A 23,749-nucleotide genomic window follows, 5' to 3' on the forward strand; every position below is an offset into this window, starting at 1 on the left:
CATTTAATATGACTACATATCAGTTAAAGTCCAGTTGAGAAATATTTGAAGGAAGGGGAAAGAGAAGATTTTGTCATTAATCAATTTGTTTTCCCATCATGTCCTCCAAAACTGGGTTTTTTTTAAGTTCCCTGGTTCTTTTCCATTTAGGTAGGCAGGAGGTAGAATGCACTGATTCTGCAATAGGCACAATTGCATGTTTGCTCTTCCATAAATGGGTGCTTATAAAATACTTCATGTTCAAAACTTTCATTGTAATTCATTTGAGGTGTTTAGAATTAATGGAGATGTCATGGAAATCTTGACAGCTTTAACAAATTATAATTACAGTATTTATTTATGTGTTGAGTCTGCATCTGATTAATTGGGATATTCCGTTACCAGTATCATCTACAGGACTGTTGTTTTCTTAAAGAACTTTAGAGACTGAAATAGAGGTTTGTCCATAAACTCAGATTTTGTTTTACTCCTTTAGACTGCATTTTATAGCAGTATGGCAGAAAAGAGGAGGATGTCTCTTTTGCATCTGAGTATTACATCAAATAACACCTCCTTAATAGCTGACTTTTCTTTACATCTTAATACTTAATCACATATTTTGCCACATATTTTGCCACACTGACCTTCCCACATTTAAATAAGTATGTGTGCTAAAAATACTGTATATTTCAAAATCACATTTCTCCTGCTGCTTAATACAGCCCCCAGTAACATATTCCTATCAAAACCCCTCCAAATATATGAATTAAGTTCAGCAATGTAAGGCATACAGTCTTGGAAAGGAATGCAATTGAACTTACAGGATTGACTGTCAACCCTAGTTTAGTGTCTACTCTATTTTTTGTCTGGAAGAAAGAGTTAGTGGACAGAAAAGATATTTCTGTGCAGATGTTTCTAGGTGGTTTGACTTTTTGGAAAAGGTAGTGAGCTAGTTATTTGTAAATCAGTAAAACTGAGGAACTGAATCCTTTTGCAACTGAAATATCTTGTCATCTCTTCTGTCTCAGATTAGTGGTAGATAAGAGGGAATGTGTTTCCTCCATCATGTTAAAAGCCTTGCCTTCATCCAGATCTTTAGAAATTAACACCCTTACGTTGTTTGGATTTAAAAGGATAAGGGAAATTCAGATCTCCTCTCATGACAGCTGTTTTAATCCAGGCAGCACACTATCCACTGTAATGGGAGGCGTATTGGCTGTTCACAGGAGACCTGGCATGAGAAAGTTACAAAGCAAGGGCTGCCATAGCTAAGTATTTTGGAAGCTTTGCCACGTGTTTCTTGTATCCTTGGAGACTATCAAGGAGTAAGAAAACTATGTAAGAGGAAGATCTTGAAGAGACTTTATCAGAAAAATCCTCTGTATGTTGTTACAGTATTTGGCTCAACAAGCATCTGCAAAGGGGAAATTATAAGGGGCACTGGGGGTTCAGATGCCGTGGAGAGGATGCAGCCTCTTAGAATTAGTTACTCTGACAGCTCTGTTGTACAGTTCTGTGCAGTAAGTGGTCCTCAAACCTTCAACTGCTCCCCCCTGCTGACAGACCAGCTGGTTGTCATTCTGAAGCCACAGGGAATTCATGATTTCTTCCAATGCACTGCTTAAAAAACCATAATCAAACCTAGTCAAAAACTACATTCAGGCTCGATTTGTTCCCTTAGTCTATCAATACTGATGGAACTCATATTAAAGATGACAGGTTTCACGTTGCTCTCTCTGTGGCTGTGAGGTGAGGATTACTGTTCCTTTAAAGATATTTTCTTCATTTCTTGTAGTATATAGGAAGATAGGGTAAAATTACCTATCACTTTCAAGTAGGTAATGTATTTCTATACCAACTAAATTATAGCAAAGTAGTAGTGATTTATGCAGCACTGAATCCAAAAGGCACATTGCTCTGTTTTGGTATTCCACCTCAGCTGGGAGAGGACATCTTGCATGACCAGGGTTACAATGTGTCCAAGGGAAAATCAGTATTACTGTTAAAAAGAATTAATAATATTTATGGAAGTTAAGTTCTTACTAATTATTTATTTAGGATTTTTAATAAACAATGAAAAAAAGAATGATGGAGTCAAGTAACTGTTTTCAGTGTGTTAATAAGCTAGTGTTGTGCAGCCCTTGGCAGTCCTTGGCTTGAACCTTACATAAGAGTATTTTCAGTGTTTATTTCCTCTATTAGAAAGTCAGTGTCCAACAGTTTGTCCACAAATGATGTTACCATCTCTTGTTTATTTTTCTCCATAGTGGCACTGCTATTAATAAGATTTGTGTTTGCTTTTTCTGCAGAACCCAAATCAATTTCACAGTCGCTATTGATTTCACAGCCTCCAATGGTAAGAGGATTTACTTAAAAATAAAAATCTCGTGTGTATTTGTGCTGTGCTCAGTTTTAAGTGCACGTATGTGTGTGTTTGTAACAGTATTCAGCTGGCACCACCTGGACTTGGGATTCCATTTTGCTGAGCAACAGATGAGAGGCTAATTCCTGTCTAGGATAACAGGACAAACAGAACAGATAGAAGTTGGAAAAGCTACATAGAAAATTTAATAATCAGAAGCCATTTGCAAATATCTGTGTATTTTTTGATTATTAGTAGCATTATTGTTTGGTTTTTTGGAACTGCTGGGAGAAAACTTAGGAGAACCCATTGAGAAGGGCCAAATAGTTCCAGGGGGAGTGAGGCTGAAGTGGGATCAAGCAGAGATAAGTTGTGATCCTCCTCCAAAGCTGCTTTCACAATGTCATAATACTTTTGTAAATTTTGTCTTAAAAGTGTATAAATTGCACAAATCTACAAGTTTCTTGCTGCCCTTTCAGTGCTGAAATACAGCTACTTCTGCTAAAATGTGTTTAGAACTACTAGAGATCTACTACTTTTGAAATTTATTCAGAACACTGCCTTTTTATCTGATACAACTTCTTATTTTTAAGAGAGAAAATTCAAGTGATGAAGTGATTCAGAATTAAAGTAAATCTGATCCTTGCTTCAACAGGTAACCCTTTACAGCCAACTTCACTGCACTACATGAATCCCTATCAGCTGAATGCCTATGGCATGGCACTGAGAGCTGTTGGTGAAATAATTCAGGACTATGATAGTGATAAAATGTTCCCAGCTCTAGGTTTTGGAGCTAGACTTCCTCCAGATGGAAGAGTATCACATGAATTTGCACTGGTAAGTAAATAAAAATATACTTTTAAAATTTCTTTACTACAACAGAATTTTGGGAGTTAAGGATGTAGTCTTAAGCAGTTATTGGACAAGTAAAGAACAGAGAATGTGCTAAGTCTTCTGTGATTACTCTAAATAGTTGTTTCAAAACTTTTACTCATAGTGAAGTTACTTCACTGGAAGTTATTGAGAGAAATATGGAGTCAAGAAGTCCCTGTAGGCCAAATATTGTAATAAAGAAAAGTAATAATCTTTAACCTCAGCTGTAGCAGCTTGAGAAACAGATGCTTTAAAGACTTCAAGCTGAAGCTGGTATCTCTAAAGAAGCAAACGAATCATGTTCCAAAATAAAATATCATCATTATTCTTGCTATTATGTCTCATTTTCTGGGATCTCTGTCTTTACAGGCTGCTAGTTCAGTGACCTAGGGATATCTAAGTGGACTAAAAGATGAGTTGATAAGAACAAATCTGAGATTGCTCCATGGGTCAGTTAATTTGTAAATCTAAAATCTACCAGGATTTGCCAGAAAGGTGATGCTTGTAATTGGTGTTGGTGGTTTATCTACTTGCTTGTTTTGAGGTTTTTGTTCTTCTCAGGGTAGGATAAATTTGTCAGAATTATAGCAAATGTAGGTGTATCAGGGGAGTTCAAATCAGTTAGCATCCAAGACATGGCAGCAGATGGGTGACTGTGGATGTGTATTTCTTCTGTCAGCCTGTGCTAGAAAAGAGTGCAACATATCTTACCTCAGGGAAATGTTTTCCACATAGATGTAATTTAAAACAGATGCAATTGCAAATACTCATTTAAATTGCAGACTTTGGACTCGGTATAGCAATTCCAAATATATCAATACATCTTTCAGTTTTAAGGATATTTCTAAAATTAATTGAGTTACTTTATGAGCCATTGTGATACTTTTACAGAAGAAAAAGCACCACATACATACATATATATACATGTATATATATATGTGTGTGTGTGTGTATTTCCTTTCTCCATATATAACATATATAAGTGTCTCCCACATAATGCTTAGCAGTGTTTTCAGCTCTTCTTTTAACGTTTTAGACAAATTCTGTCCCAAATCCCCTTTGGTTGTCTAGATTCTCAGGCAAGTATACTTTACCTCAGAATGTGGTACTGGCACATTAAGCCAATGAGGTGTTGGCATATGAAGGAGAGTAGGAGGATTTGAAAGGTTATAGATCATTTGTTTGGCCTGACATGGGTGTGGAATTCTGCTTTTATGTTTGTATTGCCATCTGTAAATAGGTATCCTTGTTAAAGAGTAGTTATGAAGATAGGTATTAAAATGCCTACCCTAAGAATTTACAGACCAGCCATTTTGTAGGCTCCCAAAGAGTAAATTCCTTTCTTCATTTCTCTATACCAGGTCAAAAAGAATTTTTTCAGTGCAGAAATATTGGGCCAAAACAATGAAAAGTTTATTATTTACCTTACACACTTCTAAGTGCTTGAACTTAGAGTCTGGCTACCATTTCTTTTTTTCACATTTTTAAAAGAATAAATCATTGAGCCTGAACTGTGCTCCTAAACATGCTTCCAGATTTACATCTGACCTGTAATTCATACCTTAAATCCACACAGGGAAATGCCTGTAACTGTTGTATGTATGAAGGGAGTATTTAATACACTAAAGGTGGTGTTTATGTCTAGGAGCCAGCCCTAGTGATTCAGACTGCTGAGGCTGGTAGAACCTCCTTATCTCAGCAGTTGACACTCACAAGCAGACATGGCACATACACTGGGCATTTGTAGGATCTCTGAATAGATCCTAGAATGCTTAGGTCTTTGCCTTTTAAATATCTACACTGGGTAGTGTTCATTAACCTGTGTAGTTTTTACTTCATAATTACTTGTACTGATTAATCATCTCTTGTTTTCATTAGAATGGAAACCCTCAAAATCCATACTGCCATGGAATTGATGGTGTAATGGAGGCATATTACAGGAGTCTAAAATCTGTACAGCTTTATGGACCAACAAACTTTGCTCCTGTAATTAATCATGTAGCCAGGTAAGCATCACAACAGGTGCTGTGCGGAAACTTCTTCGTGTCAGAACAACTGCTGCATATAAAAGGCTGATAGTTACAGAGGAAGGTATTTGTTGGCAGTTGTTTTGTTTATTCAGTCCCATAATTACCTTGTGTTGAGTAGGTTTGAAGACCATGTGCTGGTATTATGCAGAATTTAATTGCTGATAGTAAAGAAATACAAGTGATCCCGTTGACCAGTCTGAGTCAAAATCTTAGCAGAAATCATAAGGAAAGAAAATTTTTGTCATGTCCTGTTCCTTTTTTGTCCTTTAGAGCACAGAATTATTGCTTCACAGAAAATACATGCATCTATCAAAAATTTTTATAAGCTCTGAGTTTTTTTAGGTATGTGTAGTTTCTCTAATCTCTGAATGTCCCAAATGTCAACAAAATCTTCCAGGTCTCTCTGTGCCAACAATTCCCAGCTGGTAGTGTTACTTTTAAGGCAGTGATACAGCTGTCACCACTGGGGAGCCATGGTGCTGTTATGCAACACCTCATCTAACTCTCAAAGTACAAACCTCCCTGTGTTTATAGAAAGTTTCTTAAGAAGGATAATATTTCCTTATTTTGGCAGACAAGATTTTGACTTATAATCTTGAGCTCAAGACCTTGCCAATATAATACCTCCATGAATTTATATAGGAAATTTATATGGCTTAGGTGATCTGCTGAACAGATTTTGTTTTATATATAGACACAAAGAGCTACTGGTTACAAAATAAAGAAGTAGGGATGTGTAAATCATTGTACTGGTTATGTTTTATTTATGAGCTTGCAAAATAGCTAATTTTAATAGCAAGAGATATTTATGTACTATCTGGTTTGCTGTTGTTAGTTCTACAGACCAGCAGAAAATAGTTTGCAAATTCTGTGGGGCAAAGAATTTTCTGTGCCCCCTAGCATGGCTAGGTAGCTGATTTCAGCTATTTATCATTAGGGTTAGTTGTTTTGTCTTCAGATCCTACCATTAAAATTATGTACATGTATTTTACATTCCTTGTCATCTGATAGTATCTATCTCCTTTAATCTTTCCTTTGGCACGATCTCTTGAGTAGCAGTTTTCCAATATGTGGCACTCAGAGTCTGCATTAGCCACATTATCTGGAAATCTAACCCAATTGTTTTTCTGGCTCCTTCTTTTTCTTCAAAACTGGTCCTAGCAGCTGAGATGCCTGACCCAGAACTTGGCAATTTATCTCAAGCCTGCTGTTCATTGCAAAAAATGAAATTTTTGATCCAGTTTTATCAAAGTATTGGCATAAAATTAGCTCTTTTTCTCACCAGTTGTTTTTCAGGAATATTTGCCAGCATTTGCAGAATAACAGAAGATTGTCCCCCAGTATTAGTAGTCGTTCCACTGAACTTTTGTCTAAGTATCAATTTGTTGCAAACTTTGGGAGCTTCTCCTAGTAGCAAGTCATACTGCATTATGGTGGGAAAGCTAAGTGTCTTCACAAGGATTTCTGCTGCATGATCATCCTTAGAGCAATCTGTGTATCAGTCCAGTTCTCAGTAACACCATTTTCCTTCAGGTTCAATTTCTTAATTATTCTGGTGACTCTCATAGACATGGTACTGCCCTGCAGTTACTCTTTGAACCTACTTTCAGCTTCAAAGAAATTTCTTCTTTCCACATCCCTCCTACTTGAAAGAGTGCCTCTGATGACATCTCTGTAAACAATGTCAGATATTACTATCCTGTTGTGATCCTGGTATTCTTTGAGAACTCTTTAGGCAGATAATGATTTTTTTTATCCTTTCCCCAGTTAGAGAGTTACCTAAATATGCCAGATTCAACTTAGTGTCATCTCCCATCTCCCTTCCTCATGTAAGATCTTCCTTGCAAAAGGCTTTGGAGCATTTTCATCTGTGAAAATTTTGAAATAACCAAATTTCTGTTCCATTTCTTCAGTGTAGGTATGTAGACAGTGTTAAGTGCTCAGGTAGGATAATAATGTGTATTTTACTCTCTCATCATACCTTGTCAGTGCAATCATCATTGAAAAGTTTATAAGCAGTGTGGAAAAGTGAGATAAAAGAAGTCTCTGCTTGGCAGTGAAAACGTGTTCCATGGTAGGTCTTGCTAATGTCAATATTTGATTATCAGTCCCTACTGCCAGGATGCAGATAGGTGATATCCAACAGGTTCACTGCTTGTATGGCTTCCTTACCCATCTCCATCCCGGGGAGAGGGTGCAGGATGCTGATGTTCTGCTAGTCAGTTGTGGCTTTCTCCAAACTCTTGTAAGTTGTGGCTGCAGCATTGTTTTTATCAGAAGTACTTGCTTGCCAATGCACTGTGTTACCCTCAGAGAATTTTGTAAGCATAGGCAAGCATTGTGGCCATCATTGAACATGCTCTGGTCAGTGAGCCAGGCCTTTCATATTCAGTGACCAAAAAATAGTGAGTTATTTCACAGTCATATTAGGTATTTGGGCATGCATTCAAAGGTATTCTTGTGGCAACTAATTTTTTTCTTTTACTGCTCTCTATACAACTCACTGCACAAGGTTCTACTTCTTGACTTCCTCACAGCACCAAGAACCTTCATAGAAGTAGGAACTGTAGTGCCTGAAGCAGCAAACAGCTTCCTACAAAAAAAAGTTCTTTTGTTCGGGCCATAGAATTTAGTGAGGCTTTTTGGGCTCCCTCTCTTCCTAGACTTTGCAATCCTTCAAAAGCTGCTTGTTTTCAAAGAGTAGTTGCTTCTTGGGTTCTTTGACTGAGGTGGGAATGGTACTGGGTGTCACTGGGTGTATTTTATCTTGCATTCCTGTACAGCACAAGGAGAAGCTTGAATCTTGCAGGAAAAGACATCTGTGGGTGGTGCAAAGAAACGAATATTGGGGCCAGGGTTGCAGGGTGCACGTTCAGGCCTTTTACAAACCTGCACATAAATGTGAACTGTAAATCTACAGTCATGGTCAACAGTAAATAACCTGTATTTCTAAGGGGAAAAAACAATAAAAGGAAGAAGAGAAAAATATGCAACGTGTTGATTCCTGTTAAGTTTTATTTGTGCTATAAACCCAACCATTCAGTATTCATGTATTCCGTTCATACAAAGCTATGTACCCCATAGGTAATACCTATTAAACAACTTAGGTTTTCTAACATCTCATGATGCTGTAAAGCACATTCTGTCCATGCTCCCTTTGGTAGTGGTGCAGTTCCCATTTTTCACTGATGCAACACATGCAGATTGTCAATATTGTGTTAGTTATGTTTTTTCAATGTTCTTATTAAAAGTATGAAGTCTGGCTTAGTTATGAATGCCTTTACTTTTGAAATTCACTGTGTTCTTTAGCCCTTGATAGTCAAAGTTTACAAATACAGCTTGTTTTCATACTAATTCCTTTTATAAAGGTTTGTTTACTATTGTAATGTTGGTTTTTCTTCCCACAGATATGCTGCTTCAGTAAAAGATGGCTCCCAGTATTTTGTTCTTCTCATTATTACAGATGGAGTTATATCTGATATGGCACAGACAAAAGAATCCATAGTGAATGTAAGTTTTACTGAAAGTGTTGAAATAAATGTTTGTAGGAATTCATATTTTAGGCAGTAAAGTAAGTGGATTAGTAGTTCAGGCACCAGATTTGTTCCATGAGTATCCATTTTTACCAAATTGGAAAAGTTTATTATGCATAAAGATGAAAAGAAAGAACTTGACCTAATTAGATAGTGGTTTGTTGTGATACTCTTCTCGCTGGAACTGTATGTTTGTATGATTTTGCTCATCTATTTCTTGCCTCCTCCTTCCTCATGCACATCCCACCATGCAGTTTTGCATAGTAAACTCTTTTCTGTCTTTCTTATAATTGCTGACAGCTTTGATCCCCACACTTTTTAAAAACTGCCCCCAGCTTTCCGATCCTGAATGGCAAGCATACCAATCATCTGATTTCCCTCAAAACAGTCCCCTAGAACTCTGTAAGTTCCTTATTTCTTAGTTTCTGCCTTATTTTCAGTATTTTTCTCTTCAAAACTGCCATGGGTATAGGTAATATCCTGTATTATGAGCAGGTTCTATTGTGCTTTTGCCTCTGGGAAATTTCAGATAAAAGTACTCACAGAAACACTTCTAGACTGGTTGGAAAAGATCTCTACCAGTAGTTTTTAACATGCCACAGTGGATTTAGTTAACAGCAGCGTGGTGAGTTGAAAAGCCTCCATTAAAGTAATTTAGCATCATGTCCCAGTGAATAGTGTAGAATTAGGTGGCATAGTTTTGAAGACCAACTTTCAGTACCTCCTGTAGAGATTTGATGCTGTTGCAGTTTGTGGGGTGCACATGAAAATACGGCCCCAGTGTTCTGCCTCTCCCTGGGACCAGGATGCCCTCAGTCCCAGCCTGCAGCCCATGCACAGAACCTGTGTAATAATCAGCTTGGAAATTCATTCTCTAGCCCAGACTAGAAGTTTGAAACATTATTTCTTTTAGATGAGCTGCTTTTAGGTGACAAAAAGACTCAGTGGAGAAAAAAAAGAGCAGCTCTTGATTCTGACTCACCCTTCCATTTGAAGTCTGTGCATAAGAGACCAGCGAGTGCAGTTGGCTGATACCTTGTAAGATTAATTCCTTTGCCACTAAGACATACAGAAAACCCTTGTTTTCAGTAATAGTTCATTTCAACAAATAATGGCTGTTAGTCTACAACTGTCTGGAAACACAGCAGATGTGTTGTTAGCTTGGAACAAGTGGAAGTTTGGGAATATTTGCTGTCTTGGTTTTTTATGAAGACACCTTCATTTTTCTGCATATTTCCTGAAGTGTAAGCACAGTATACCATGACAGAACTAATTAAATGGTATTCAATAGCAGTTTTTTTAGTCTTAATAATATCCATAATACTAAAAAGGGCAATGATGTCCAATGCAACTTGATGTGTATAAAACTCAGAGTATATTTCAATTTTAACATTAATTGTGCTTTTAGGCATCTTTCTCATTACAGCATATATGTCAGACACATTCTGTTTTACCAAACTGTTTAAAGGTTATGCTGTCATTCAGGAAATGCCAACACTTAGGTTTTTATGCAAAAGTTTAACTCTTTGTCTTTATGCTGTCCTTGCCACTTACTGTTTCATATTTCATCGTATCACATAATTCTGTGTCTGTGTGAGTAGGATTTCTTGAAAGGATACTTTCTTTACAATCAAAAAATAACATTCTAGAAAACAGAAGGTTCTGTACTAAGAGATCAGAAGGTCTGTGTTTATGATTTTTTTGACCAGTGTATGCTCCTGTTTAATGTTTAAAATGATTGTAGACATTTTACAGTTTATCACAATATCTCAATAAATGACAGTTATCTCAGTAAGTTGTCAACCCTGACATTTGCTGAATGTTCTTTGGTTTTAGTTGATACCTTCCTCATCAGAGGCAGATTCACATTATTTCTCTAAACTGATGCTACTGTCAGGGCAGGAGAGTCCAATATTTAAGATAGTGTCTTTGTAATTTTAAAGATTTTACAGAGTTTATTCAGAGAAAGCCAGATATCTTTGAATGAATAAGATAAAATTAAAAATCTTACCACAGGCCAATTCTATATCTTGCTTGTCTGTGGCATGGATGATTGACTAGAGTAAAATTTCATTAATGGAATAAATGTAATATACATATTGCTCAAGTAGATTATTTATTTTCTTTTTAAGATTGGCATAAGATGAATGTACAAAATAGTGTCCCATAGTTGCAAGCAGCTGTGCAAGATCAAGAAACAGCAAAGCACATTTAAATAAATGTCAGACTGTTATTAGGTACATATTTGCAATTACTGTCAGTTTACAAAAGTTTCTAGGAGAAATTTGTCCTCTTAGTTGTCATATTAGTATTAAATGCTAACATAGTTTGTTGTCTTTAATTAGGATCCTATATGATTCAAACACTTGGTAATGAAAAAATAAAATAATCATGTGCCTTTCTGTCTTCATCCAAGATGTTTTGTACCACTTAAGCAGACAGTTTACACCACTCAACCTTTTAGGGGGAAAAAATTGTTCTTTAAAACGTAATTTCTGCGTCTTTTTTGTTCACTATTACTGGCAAAGGTTATGTAATGCATTAAACCTCTTCTTCTTCTTCTTTTGAAGGCTTCAAAGCTTCCAATGTCCATAATTATAGTGGGGGTAGGACCAGCAGAGTTTGATGGTAAGTGTTCTAGTGTTTTTTCTAATTTTTGTTATATTTGCTTACGATTTAGTAATATGCAGCTTTTCAAACAAATACTGGTCTTTAAAAGAGCATTATATGAAGCGAGCAGTGAGTGCTGCTGGCATTTCCAGCTGGATTGATTGATTGATAACTCAGTGTGCTTACAAGCTACCATGTAGAGCTGTGTAGCCCCTTAGGCTCTCTGTTCCAGTCAGAGCCATATGGGGGCTCAGCATTTACAGTAAAGTAACTATACTCAAGCAATGTTCCATTTCTTCAACACAAATATTTAGATGCCTTTTGAAGTGCCATTTGAGTGGAAATATTGATCTTACTGCAGTAATAAAATCTTGAGAAAAATAAATACATTTGAGGTGATCTGGATTAAGCAGGGTTTCACTTGGTGACAGGAGTGAGCCCTACTGTGCAGCAGCATTGACAGTATATTACAGCAGGAGAGAAATTGCCAGGTTGTTTACATATTCTTTCTATGATATTCTGGAACACCATTCTCTGTTGTAATAACTAATCTGCTTCTATTAATTGTAATAATTTATTAAGCATGTATCACTGCACTGTGAAGTGTAGACATTGTATGGGTGTGTTCCTCAAAGTCCTAAATAATTTTTAATTCCAGTACATCTGGTTAGACAGTATGCCTTCTGTTGTACATGAAATATACTTAGTACTACTACCACAGATGTTTAGTTTTCACTAATGATTGTGACACGTTAATTTTTTGTACAAATACTCTAAATGTAGGAAAAAACAAGACAAAAATCATTGTATTTCAAATTTATTTTATTTTATTACAAGCATTAGTCTCATGCTGCTTGGCAAGCGGTATAGTAGTCATAATTTTAATTATCTTACTCCATGAACAAATTGTCCAGGTGCACACTTACACTTCAGATGATTGTGTGCCACAATCAGTGAGAAAGGACAGTTTATATTCATAAATGTATATGATGGAAATTTGTAAACTTCATTTTTACTCCTGAGAATTCCAACATAGTCCTGTGTGTTACTTACTATTCCCTGACCCCTCCATTGCATTTTCCCTTTCTCCCTGTTTGTCTAGTCCTTGGATTTGCCCAGGCTCCCTTTCTCAGTCAGGACATGTTCTTGGGGTGTCCTCCCTCCCCCTTTCCTCAAGTTGGGATTCTGTTTGTACTGCAGAATCCATTCTGCAGTTTCCATCTTTGGAGCCACAATCCTGGCGTGTAGTGCCTCAGTGAGATTCACCCTGAAGCATATGCCTAGTCTGTGGTCCCTCAGTGCCCAAGAGGACAGAGGAATTACTTCCATTTACAGAAGTTCCTTCTGGCATAAACAACAGACCCCATGTCTGCTGTGCTGCTGAAGGAGCGTGCCTGCAGGAGGGTGATGTTCAGGGTGTCTGGGCATTCGAGTGCCCCTGAAGCTTCAGTGCTGCCCTAGAGAGACCAAGCTGCTCCTCTTCAGATCTCCCTGCTCCCTAGATCTCCCAGCCTCTGGGGGATACCAGAGGGGTTCTTACAACTTGAGAGCTTGGGTAGATGATCCATGCATTTGGCAGAGCTTCACTTAAAGGATGTGAGAATGATTGTAACAGGTCCCAACAGAAGCCTTTCTGCCCAGTATTCTGTATCTAACATTGCCACGGCTAGTTCCCCAGAGAATGGTAAGAACAGACTAAGCAAATTTGATATTTCCCTGAATACTGGTGTTAGGTTGGAGTCTGCTGGGCAGGATGTGCTTTATGTCTGTTTTGGAAATTTTTTAGTGAAACTCTTTCAAATACTTGTTCAGTCTCCTGGTTTGAATACATGCACGTCTTTGCAACAGCATCAGGCAACATGCTCTGCAGACCTACTGATTTGTTTCTTTGAACAAATGTACTCTGTTCAGCTTGGCTCCTGATGGTGTCATTTATACTTTCTAGTTCTTGCTCCAGAAGAACTAGGGTTTGAAGTGCTGGTTTCAGTGGATGTAGCCCAGTTTGTAAACCCCTGAGAAGCTGAGGTGCAGGGCTTTGGCTTTCACAGCACATACTGAAAGAAGGTTTGTAAAACTGCAGATCCAACATCTCAGCAATAATCTGAGATCCCAAATCCATCCATTTCAACTCTGCCAAGAGAGCTGGTACATCTTTCTACCTAGAATAGCTTCCAGGTATCTGGACAACAGAGCTTTCCTGTATCCTGCTCAGAAGATACAAGAAGAATTGCCCAATGAAGTCAATAATTTTTTAAGCACTCCTCATTCCTTAGCATTAGAAGATACTGCTTTTTCAGTGTGAATGTGAGTTATTACCTCTCTGTGCTGTATCCTCTGATATCTGCTGTAACAATAGCTGCTGAAGATGAATTCTTCTCCACCTCTGAAAGTATATATATATATGTTGCCTTACAAAACCAGATATACTTGCTGTTTGGAGCAATGAAAGGATAAAAAACTTTGTCATAGTCTGTTCTTTTCTGAAGGTGACAATAAAGATAAAAGTATGTATTGTCACCATGAAAAAGTGCAAATCACCTGCTAAACATGATGCATTTTCTGATGCAAATAATCTTAAGAGAGTTACCTAAAGAAGAATTGTTGGTTTTTTATTGCTCAAAAGTGTAAGTTGTTTGAACTTTTTCTCAGTAAGATGATTTTATTGTGTACCTGAACTCATTGAGTTTTTTTGTTTATTTTTTTAAGCTATGGAAGAACTGGATGGGGATGTAGTGAGGATTTCTTCAAGAGGAAGGTTTGCAGAAAGAGACATTGTTCAGGTGGGAGAGAAAATATATTCTCATAGATGGATTTTACTGTTCCTCTTTGTTTTGAATTCTCGTTTCTATCTATAGTCCTACCTTTCATTTTACCTTAGCACTGACATACTTTATCTTGAGGTGTTTATAACAAGCTCAGAAACTCTGTGTGACAGCTCTAAGCCTTTTTAGAACACACAGTAGTGGATCTGCATTTGTTAGGAAATGACCCCTAACTGGCAGGACATTGTTATAAAGTCTTGGTGTTATACAGCCATGGAGAAGAGTTAGCTACTGAAAATTTGGAGAAACATGATGTTTCCAGAAAAAATGGTTTCTGGCTAAATGAATAATGGCTAATATGGAAGCCATATTTCCTGGTAGTGGCTGAATATATTTATAAAATAGAGTATTGAAGTTGGAAGTTGAAGTTGGAAGGGACTTAGAACAGACATCTAGTGCAACTGCCTGGCCACTTAAGTACAGGGCTGAGTAAAAGTTAGAGCTTGCTAATAAGGGCATTGTCCAAATGACTCTTAAACACTGACAGGCATCCTTAGATTCAAACCTCACCTTAGAACTGCCATTTCTTCTTCTTCCTTTATTCCTTCTACTTGTCGAACTCCATAGTGTTCACTTATTTTTCCTCTGACTTATTTGCACTTATTTCTGTTCAAGTTAGGTTGGATTTTTATATTGTTGTTTAATAGAATGTATATGGAGGAAGAATAAGTGAGCCATAGCAATAGCTCATACTGCATGATAATTAAGGTCAGATAGCAGCTGATGAACTTTGGGATGTGTTTATTTGTTTCCATTTATATCTGCAGGAACTGAAACTTCAAAATGTTTAATGTTACAAATACTGATGCCTTAATGTTTAAGGATTGATTGATTGATAACTGCCAGTGGATGTAATATTTCAGTCCAAGGATGTGTTCAAAATGTGTATTTGACACCTGATTTTATAGTTTGGTTTCATTAGAATACAAAAATAAATAAAGCTACATAAATATATGGAAATGAAAATGATCAGAACTCTTTTTTCAGTCTTCTTGAATACTACATTAAAATTCCCTCTATTTTTTTTCTAAATGGGCATCAGAAATGAGCATAAGACAGAAATTAAATTACCCTCATACTCTTTATGGATATACATTAAAGAAAGTCATGGATTCCTGAATTCTAAGAGTTGAGAAAGATACTTTTTTCTTTTTTTTTTTTGCAACATACAGAGATAACAGCTGATGAGAAAGTGAGATACCAAAACTCTTAGAGGAGTAAAACATGCTGGTTTGGTCACTGTTGTCAGATAATTTTGAAGGTAGGGATGGTGTAACACAGCTGAGCAGAAGATAAGAAATTGTTTCTCATTTTGTCAAAGTCTTTGTAGTGTTCCTTGGTGTCCATATTGGGCTGGAGAGGGGCTGTCTGTGGGGTGTTGTTCTGTAAATGTCAGTGCTTTCAGCAGAGCAGTGTGTGGGGTGGACCCCAAGCAAGTATTTCTGCAAAGCCCTGTGTGCCATGTCAGATTTTCTAAAGCTAATTCAGGTATCTTCTGGCAAGCATTACACTTATGTTTAAATGCATTTAAATATAGGCAACATAATTTCTGTAATAATAGCAGCCCAAAAAGCTTTAAAGAGCATAAATAGATAGAGTTCTAACATATTATAAATAAGATTTGTGAAAATGCTTTGCTTTGAGATTACTAACCTGTACTGAAAAAAATGCAGTGAATACCCTTTTGTATTCCTTTGGAATTCATTGCATATCAGAATTGTAATAAAATGTTTATTTATTATTAATATATTTTAATCAGAATGTTGCCCCATGCCATATTGAGTTACCCAAAGACAGTGTTATTTTGTGCTCTTTTTTCTGTCTAAATGCTAACAAATATTTACTTTATAGACTAACTGAATAAATAAAAAGGGATTCCGTCATACCATCTAAATTTGGTTTGACCTTTATTTTGTATCTAGCAGGCTGAAACTGATTTGCCTTTATAAAACTAACTACTCAAATAAAAACAGTTTATATTTTTTTGTGTATTAGGTTAATTAAAATTAACTCTTGAAATTACCTATTAATTCTAACAGTATTGTGAACTACTTTGATTAAATTAGTACAGGAAAAGTTTGTCTGTTAACAGTGAGTTGCTGTATGTGTTATATTTACTACTGGCTGCAACTCATGCAGAGGCATGTTCTTCACATTTCCTCCTCACTAATATGTATACATGTTGTGGGACTCTGTATTACCTGTGTACAAATTCTTCCTCAGTTTTATTTCATTTCTGCTCCTTTCTTATCCTTTTGCTATTTAAGACATTTTAGGAGGATATTTACTTATAGTGATGCACCTGTTGTTTCTCCTGAGAGAAATGTATTTTGCATATTAGCCTTTTTAATTAAACTCTTAAATTATAGAAAAAGCACTTGGCGTTCCATCAGTTTCCCTTCGGTCTCTCTTATGCCTTTCATTCTATTCCTCTGCCATCCCCATGTTAGCTGTCCTTGTACATCTCTAGGTTTGCTTTCCTGTCCATAGTGCCTCCAGCTCCTCTGACATCTCTGTGGTGAGAGGAGAGGAGAAGAGCTAAATCAGAACATCTGTGTTGCATAATTGCATTTCAACAATTACACTGTTGAAATAGCCTCACTTTGCTGCAGAACAGTGGTTTGAGATTCCATGTCTGCAGACTAATGGATAAGGGGATCTCTTAGGATGGGATACATGTTCTTCAATTCAGACTGCATGTACTTTTTACACAAGATAAAAAAATCAAGGAGCCTGGATTGTTTCCTTTTGGTATGCCAGTAGCACAAGATTCTCATTAAGTATTGTAAAGTCCAAGCCAGGGCTGGGCAGGTAAATGGTTTAGGTGTGGAACATCTGGCTATCACATAACAAGCTCTTTTTTGATCCAATCATTTTTGCTTATCTTCTTTATGCATTTGTTAGGATCATATTAAAAGTGTTCAGGTGGTTCATAGTTCTACTAGGTATAATGCAAAAATGGTAAAAAATTTAAAGTCATCCTTTCTGTTTGGTTCACTTCAGAGGTCAAAAAGTGCCAGAGTGAAGGCAGTCTGGTGGGTGGCTGCAGGAGCAGGGAATGTAAGCTGAGAATGGCTTTCTGAGACAAAATCACCTTCTTGCATGGAAAGGGTTGAGAGATAACCCAAATATATCAGTGGAGCTTGTCATCAGCAACCTGAGCTAGCCATGGCTCACGTGTAGGTGTTCAATCAAGTGACAGTGTTACACTATTTCTATTAGAAGGCAGATCTATAAAAATTGAGATACAACGTGTATATTTATAAAATATATAACATAAAATGCAATGGATGAATATGTACATTGAAACTGTTTAAGGTAACACATTCATGTACTCTAACCCCCTAGGTTAAGCTTTCTTATTTTATGTTGTAAGATATATTCTGTGTCTGAGTGAACATCTCTTTTGTTTTGTAGTTTGTGCCATTCCGAGATTACATTGACAGAAGTGGAAACCACGTGTTGAGCATGGCGAGGCTTGCTAAAGATGTACTGGCTGAAATCCCAGAGCAGTTTCTGTCCTACATGAGAGTCAGAGGAATAAAGCCATCACCTGCACCACCCCCCTACACACCCCCAATTCACGTGTTGCAGACTCAGATATGACTGCTCTGAAGTGTTTAGTGTTTATCACAAATCTCTGGATGCAGCAGTAGCTTCTGATAACTTTTTGGAGCTAGAAAAGTTCTCTTCACATACCAAAATTCTCCTATTAGTTGCATAAGCAACTGGAAAGCTTTTAAATGCTAGGAGCAAAATGTTGATGTTCTGAGACTTTTTTTTTTAGTCCAAACACCCTACTTTTTTGATGTATTTATTGGAGGGGGGAAGCACAAGTCAGGTTTTCAACTCAGAAGATTGGGTCCTCTCTGAATACTGTGTGTATATAAATGTATAGGAATGCTATTACTTGTATCAATGTTTACATGTTACTATTTTTGAATTTCAGTACTTTTATAACTATTCTTAAGAATAAAAGTTTGGAATATTGACTCACGTGTCTTCTAGCTTGCAATAGTTTGTCACAAGATAACAAGAGAAGCAATATCTCTTTGAATGTTTGTCCAGACAAATACAAATGAAAGCTAAGGACAAATATATTGACGTGTTTTAAAGTAACTGAAGTGCTTCAGTCAGTTCTCAGTAACCCATTAATCTCATGTATTGAAAATTTCAGCTCCTAAATGGGAACAACATCATTGCATATGACTTATAACTAGCTCCAGACTGAGGAGGAGGTATGTGTATTTTTTCAGAGATTCTCCAATTTCTAAGTTTACCTAAGTTTACAGTTTTTTAAACTAACTACTGAAAAAAATTAGAATAGTTACTTGCTCTAATTAATTAAAGAAAATTACCTCAATCCAGAGCTATCAGAGTATTATAGTTGACTCACTGAGCTTGTTAAATCATATCATGCATTCCTTAAAGCACTGGAAATTTTGCATCAGAAATGTCTTTTGAAGTGATTACAGCAGATGTTTTATAATGGACTATTTTAAACTCTAAAAATTTTAAATTTTAACTTTTTTTTTGTCTAGATTGCCCATTCAAAGGGATATTTGGCTTAATAATACTTGGGTTTAATATTGTCATTTAATCACATTTCCATTCAGGGTGCATGAATAATAAAGTTAATTAACTGGTTTAAAATTGCACAACTATGTTGCTTTGTTCACAATTTTGTGTACGGAACTACCCAAAAAATTTATTATATGCCTGTTCATATATAATTGCAAAATGGTTTTGCATGTATATTTTGTACAAAATACACAGTTTTGTGAGTTTGTGTCAGATACATTTTATTTAGAACTAATGGCCTTAAATTTCACAGAACTCCTGAAATGATTGTGAATTGCCTTCAGATACTGTTTAAACTGAACATTAATTTTTTTTGTGTCACGGTTGTATTCGTCTTGTATATGTAACTTTTTTCTTTGCATATAACCTGTTTACTAATTCTGTTTCTTACTACTGTATGTTGTAATGTACAGTATAAAACTAGGGTGCATTTTTTAAGCATGAGAAGTTTTTTGCCAGAAAACATATCTTCAATATTAATGGCATAACTATGTAAATGCAGAATCTTCCATTTTTAAATATATTTAACTTCCTTTAACTATTTCATGTGGGAAATTACGTTTTCCAAATAATTATTCTGTTAACAAAAACAAAAAAAAATCTTTTTTTGGTAAAAAAATCTTGTTTTATTTTTATTTTGAAACAGTTTTTACATAAATATGGACTTTAATTTTCTCACCAAAATATGTATTTCTTAGTGGATTGATGTTGCATGAGTGAAATTTGATACTTGGCAACTACAAATTTTGATGAAAGTGCATCATAAAGAGTAAGTTTAAATCTAATATATGATGGTGGTGTTCTCCTTTCATCCTCTACATTTATTTTTTGCATGAACAGTGTTGGCGCTTTTTGAAAAAACTGAAGTTATACTATGTTTCTCTTGTTTCATTTGATTAGATAAATCTTTATGCTGATATTTGTGCTGGTTCCCAGTGGGCCATGTATTCAACGTATCACTAGAATGCCAGAAAACAAACTTACTCAGCTGAGAGTAATTTATGAGCTCTCATTTAGACAGTACCTTTTATTAGTTTAAAGATTAATCTCAAAACTACTCTAGCAGTTCATTTAACAAGTGAAAGAACTTTTAAAGAAAGGTATTACTTCCTCAGAGTTATTTTGTCTATCCAGCCTAAGCACCAGTCTATTCTATTCCACACTGTCGGGGTTTTCTTCTTCTGTTTAGTATTGGGTTCTAAAGATAACATATTTAATGGAGGGAGATAGTTGTGATAAGTGGACTGAGCACTCCAGTGGCAAAGGGCTCTTTCCAGACCTGTGAGATTCCCTGTCTCTGCTTGACATCTTGAATCTGTAACATGTGAGAATCATTACATAATCTCACATGTTAACTCTCATTCCAGTTTTTTTTGGGATGAGAGTTAATGCTTGGAGCTTGAACTTTCCCGAAGATCACCTACAGCCATTTTTACTCCTGGCTTTTTTCTCAAGAATAATGGAACACAAAATTCTTATTTCTTCCCAATAAATGCTAGCTGAAGAGTAGCAGAGAGCATTTTTGTTTACGAAAGGTAAAAGGTGACACATTATGTGACAAATGAGTTGTCCTGAGAAAAACTGCTGGCCTTGACCAAAGCTCTCTTCCATTGGTATCCATCTTTTCTTCATAATACATGCAGAAAATTTCCTGCACAAATGTTCCTTCAAATGAGGGGGACACTGGCTCATGGTGTCTAGTTCAAGAGTGACTCCTAGGTTTGATTCAGACTGGTGAGGAATTGATGCTAATCTGGAAGAAGAAGCTGGTTTGATCTTGGTTACAAAACAGAATTTTGTCATTTTAGGCAAAGATGGAAAGCAAAACAGTGGAATTTACATGGACTTCAAATCAGCTCAGTGGTCTACAAAAAGAGTTTGTTGTGTGTGCCACAGGGAGGGGTCTCTAGGAGATGAAGAGGATTCAGGAGGGTGGTATTCTCTAAGTTGCATTTTGGAAAGCTGGAAATTCTCACCTAAGTAGGAGCAGATGAAATTCACTCCAGGATACTTAATAAAATGGTTGAAACAAACAGAATGATAAATTATTTATAATTTTTAAGAACTAATAAAAGGACACATAATGACAAGTTACACCAATGAAATGGGAAACCTGGGAGCATAGTAAGAGGCCATTATAATTGTTCCAGAAGTTCTTCAAAAAGAAAAATCTGCAAGAATAGAAAGAATATGTAGCTATGTATAAATGTAAAAGCAAGATATATGTAAAAACAAACAAAAAACTCAAAAAATTTTATGACTGTAAAAGCCAAATGAAACCTCTGCTAGAAAGGGAAGGAAAGTTAAATCAATTATATAACAAAAGGATGAGCATTTAGTCCATTAGGGAAAACCTAATACTCAATTTTTTTTCCTTCAAGTTTCACAGAAGAGGGATAATAATTGAATTAAATAGTTAATTAAAAATAAATCTAGATTAAGGTTTACCTCTATCAATAAAAATTTCCGACTACTACACAGTTTTGAAACAATTTTCTTAAAAAGCAATATTATGAGCTTTAGGATAAAAAAGAGAAACAGCTGCTTTAAGAGTACATTTTAAAAGCAAAGCAGGATACTGGCCTTGTTTGAAGTGTTGTGAAGTACTCTAAGGCTGGTTAGATTGTTCAGAAAAATACTATCAATCTTCCATCATCAAACTCAAGAAATAGAATAATTGCTGTTCCATAGGGACCTGTCTTGCTTTTGATATTACTTGGCCATTTCCATTGATGCAGCAATATATAACATTTTTAATTAAATGATTGGATTATATCAACTGGAGATAATTTAATCACTTCCAAAAATTGAATTAAAACATGAAATTATTTCTATGAATTAGAAAAATTGCCTAAAAGAGGAGCAAATTCAATCAGGACAAATAGTAAGAGTACTGGAGTAACAAAAATCTACTGCACAGTTACAGCACTTTTTGGGTGTGCAGCAATTCTTTAGAACTGTGTCTGAGGTTGTAGTGGATTACAAAACAGAGGGTGAGGGGAAGGTGTCATAAGTAAAACGTTGAATAATGGCCACCTGGGATAATCCATGTTCTCACATTAATAAGGCTTTGGCTCATGTGCCAGGTTCAGGTTTGAGACTTGAGATGTCACGTGGATCAGCTGGAAAGACTCTCAGAGGGGCACCGAGGGCTGTCAGAACGATTGGGCAAATGATCAGGGAGGATTCCTATGGGGTGCCCTCCCCACCAGAGGTACCTCTAACTCTGAACTGCCAGAGCAAGGGTCGTGCACAGAGCAGGAGCAGCCCTAGTGAATGGATGTGTGGGGAAGCAGGTGGGAGTCAGTGCAGCAGAAACATTTTCAGAAGGACAGACCGTGTCCATTCCCATTGCTGAGTTGCTGTTTCATACTGTTCATCTTTTTCATGTGAAATGTCCTCTACTTTTAAACTGGTTTATAGCACTCGTACGCATTTTCTGCAGCTCTCCATGGTGGATTTTTGCTTCTTTGCCGCTGAGTTGGTAGGGTACGGTTTCAGGTGTTCTTTCCAGCCAGCATCACGCATTGCCATGAGTGTGCAAGGGACTGTAGAGGACTGGTATTTTCAAGCTGGCCATCTAAAGGGTGTAGAGTAATTCAGTTTGGAGCATATGCCTACAGTTGAACACTCGACAATAATAAATTTCATCACTGGAGTTTTTATTTGATGATTTTATTTCGCAGTCCATCGAAGGCATTGAGGTGACTGAGTGTTCTTACAGCTATCCCATCCTGCAGAAGGTGCACAAGTGCTCTGAGACACCTGTCCAGGAATCATGCAGTGTGGATCCTGTGCCACAGGTGGTGGGAGAACTTTCCCAAGCCCCAGCAGGCTGTGCCTGTGCACTGAACAATTCCATCACTCCTGCACTGCTTTGTTTCCCAGGGGGCATAAATTCTGCCCAGCTCTGAGAAGAACAAGATTGCAGTAATGACTGAGGGCCTGTGTGTCCCTGTGCCACAGGCTGCTCTGTGGTTTGCTTTGCTTCAGGCTGATCATGAAATCAAAGCAATTGACTGGATGTGCAGAGTGATTAGCACTGAATGCTGTGTTTTAAACTGAGTGGGCCATCAGCACACAATCACCAGCCAGAGGGAATTCAAGGAGAAGGAAATTGTTTCTCTTCATGAGCAAAGGGCTACTGCAGACTGTGGAGAAGATAAAAATTCTTCCCCGGGTACAAGGCAGAAAGGCCCTGAAAGGACAGGAGTGACCAGGCAGCCTTGGTGGATGGCTTTCTGTGAGCAGGAGGGAATGGAAAATATCAATAGGTGGTCAATCCGGGAGGAAAGGAAGAGTGCAGCAGGAGTCTCTCATGACAGTTTCTAGCAAATGTTGTCATTAGTGCAGTAAACAAAGGAGATAGAGGCTACATTTTCAAAGTGAATGAAAGTATTAGCTCGCCAGGATTGCAGGTTGGGAAGCGTGAATAAATTGAAAAATTATTTTGATGAGTTGGAGGGAAGGTCAGGGAAAAAAATGGTGGAAAATATTACATTCAGGAGGGAGATAAATAAGCACAAATGGAATGGAAATAAAAGACACCTTTATAAACAGCAGTTTGGTACTAAATAATGTGTGGATTACAGCTGGGCTGCAAACAGAATATGAATCAAATTGTGATACAGCTGCATAAAAAGCAAAGATCACCCTGGAAGATGCTGACAGCAGGTGTGTTTATATGGCAAGAGAGAGAATAATTTCTCCAGGCTAAGCTGTGCTGAAGCCTGAGCTTGGCACTGTGTCTGTGTCCATGGGGTCACACAGGCACAACACAGACAATTTTGAAAGAGTGCAGGAGAGAAAAAAAGCAGATGGTTTTTAACCCGTGAGGAAGAAAGTAAAGCACTTAGGTGTGTTTTGTGTGCAGATAACCAGGAGTGTGTTAACTGTGTCTGTGCAAGGGGTGCTGTTCTCAAAGGCCAGCAGTGATGGGTGATGTTGCTGGCTTTGGCA

General features: G+C 36.9%; 1 protein-coding gene across 2 annotated transcripts in view; it reads left to right on the forward strand.

The window, feature by feature from the left end:
• The window catches only part of CPNE8 (copine 8), a 69,919-nt gene extending 50,344 nt beyond the window's left edge, over positions 1 to 19,575 (forward strand). The window contains exons 14-20 of one of the 2 annotated variants that reach the window (XM_038154190.1): positions 2,289 to 2,335; positions 2,997 to 3,178; positions 5,093 to 5,220; positions 8,652 to 8,754; positions 11,348 to 11,405; positions 14,094 to 14,167; positions 17,627 to 19,575. In XM_038154190.1, the coding sequence (XP_038010118.1) occupies positions 2,289 to 2,335; positions 2,997 to 3,178; positions 5,093 to 5,220; positions 8,652 to 8,754; positions 11,348 to 11,405; positions 14,094 to 14,167; positions 17,627 to 17,815 (781 nt within the window). In that variant the 3' untranslated portion in view covers positions 17,816 to 19,575. Of the gene's footprint in view, positions 1 to 2,288; positions 2,336 to 2,996; positions 3,179 to 5,092; positions 5,221 to 8,651; positions 8,755 to 11,347; positions 11,406 to 14,093; positions 14,168 to 17,626 lie in introns of those variants that run through there. The other variant, XR_005258976.1, reaches the window with a different exon arrangement.
• The last annotated feature ends 4,174 nt before the right edge of the window (positions 19,576 to 23,749 follow it).

Source organism: Motacilla alba, chromosome 1A (assembly GCF_015832195.1).
Source record: "Motacilla alba alba isolate MOTALB_02 chromosome 1A, Motacilla_alba_V1.0_pri, whole genome shotgun sequence".
Taxonomy (NCBI): domain Eukaryota; kingdom Metazoa; phylum Chordata; class Aves; order Passeriformes; family Motacillidae; genus Motacilla; species Motacilla alba.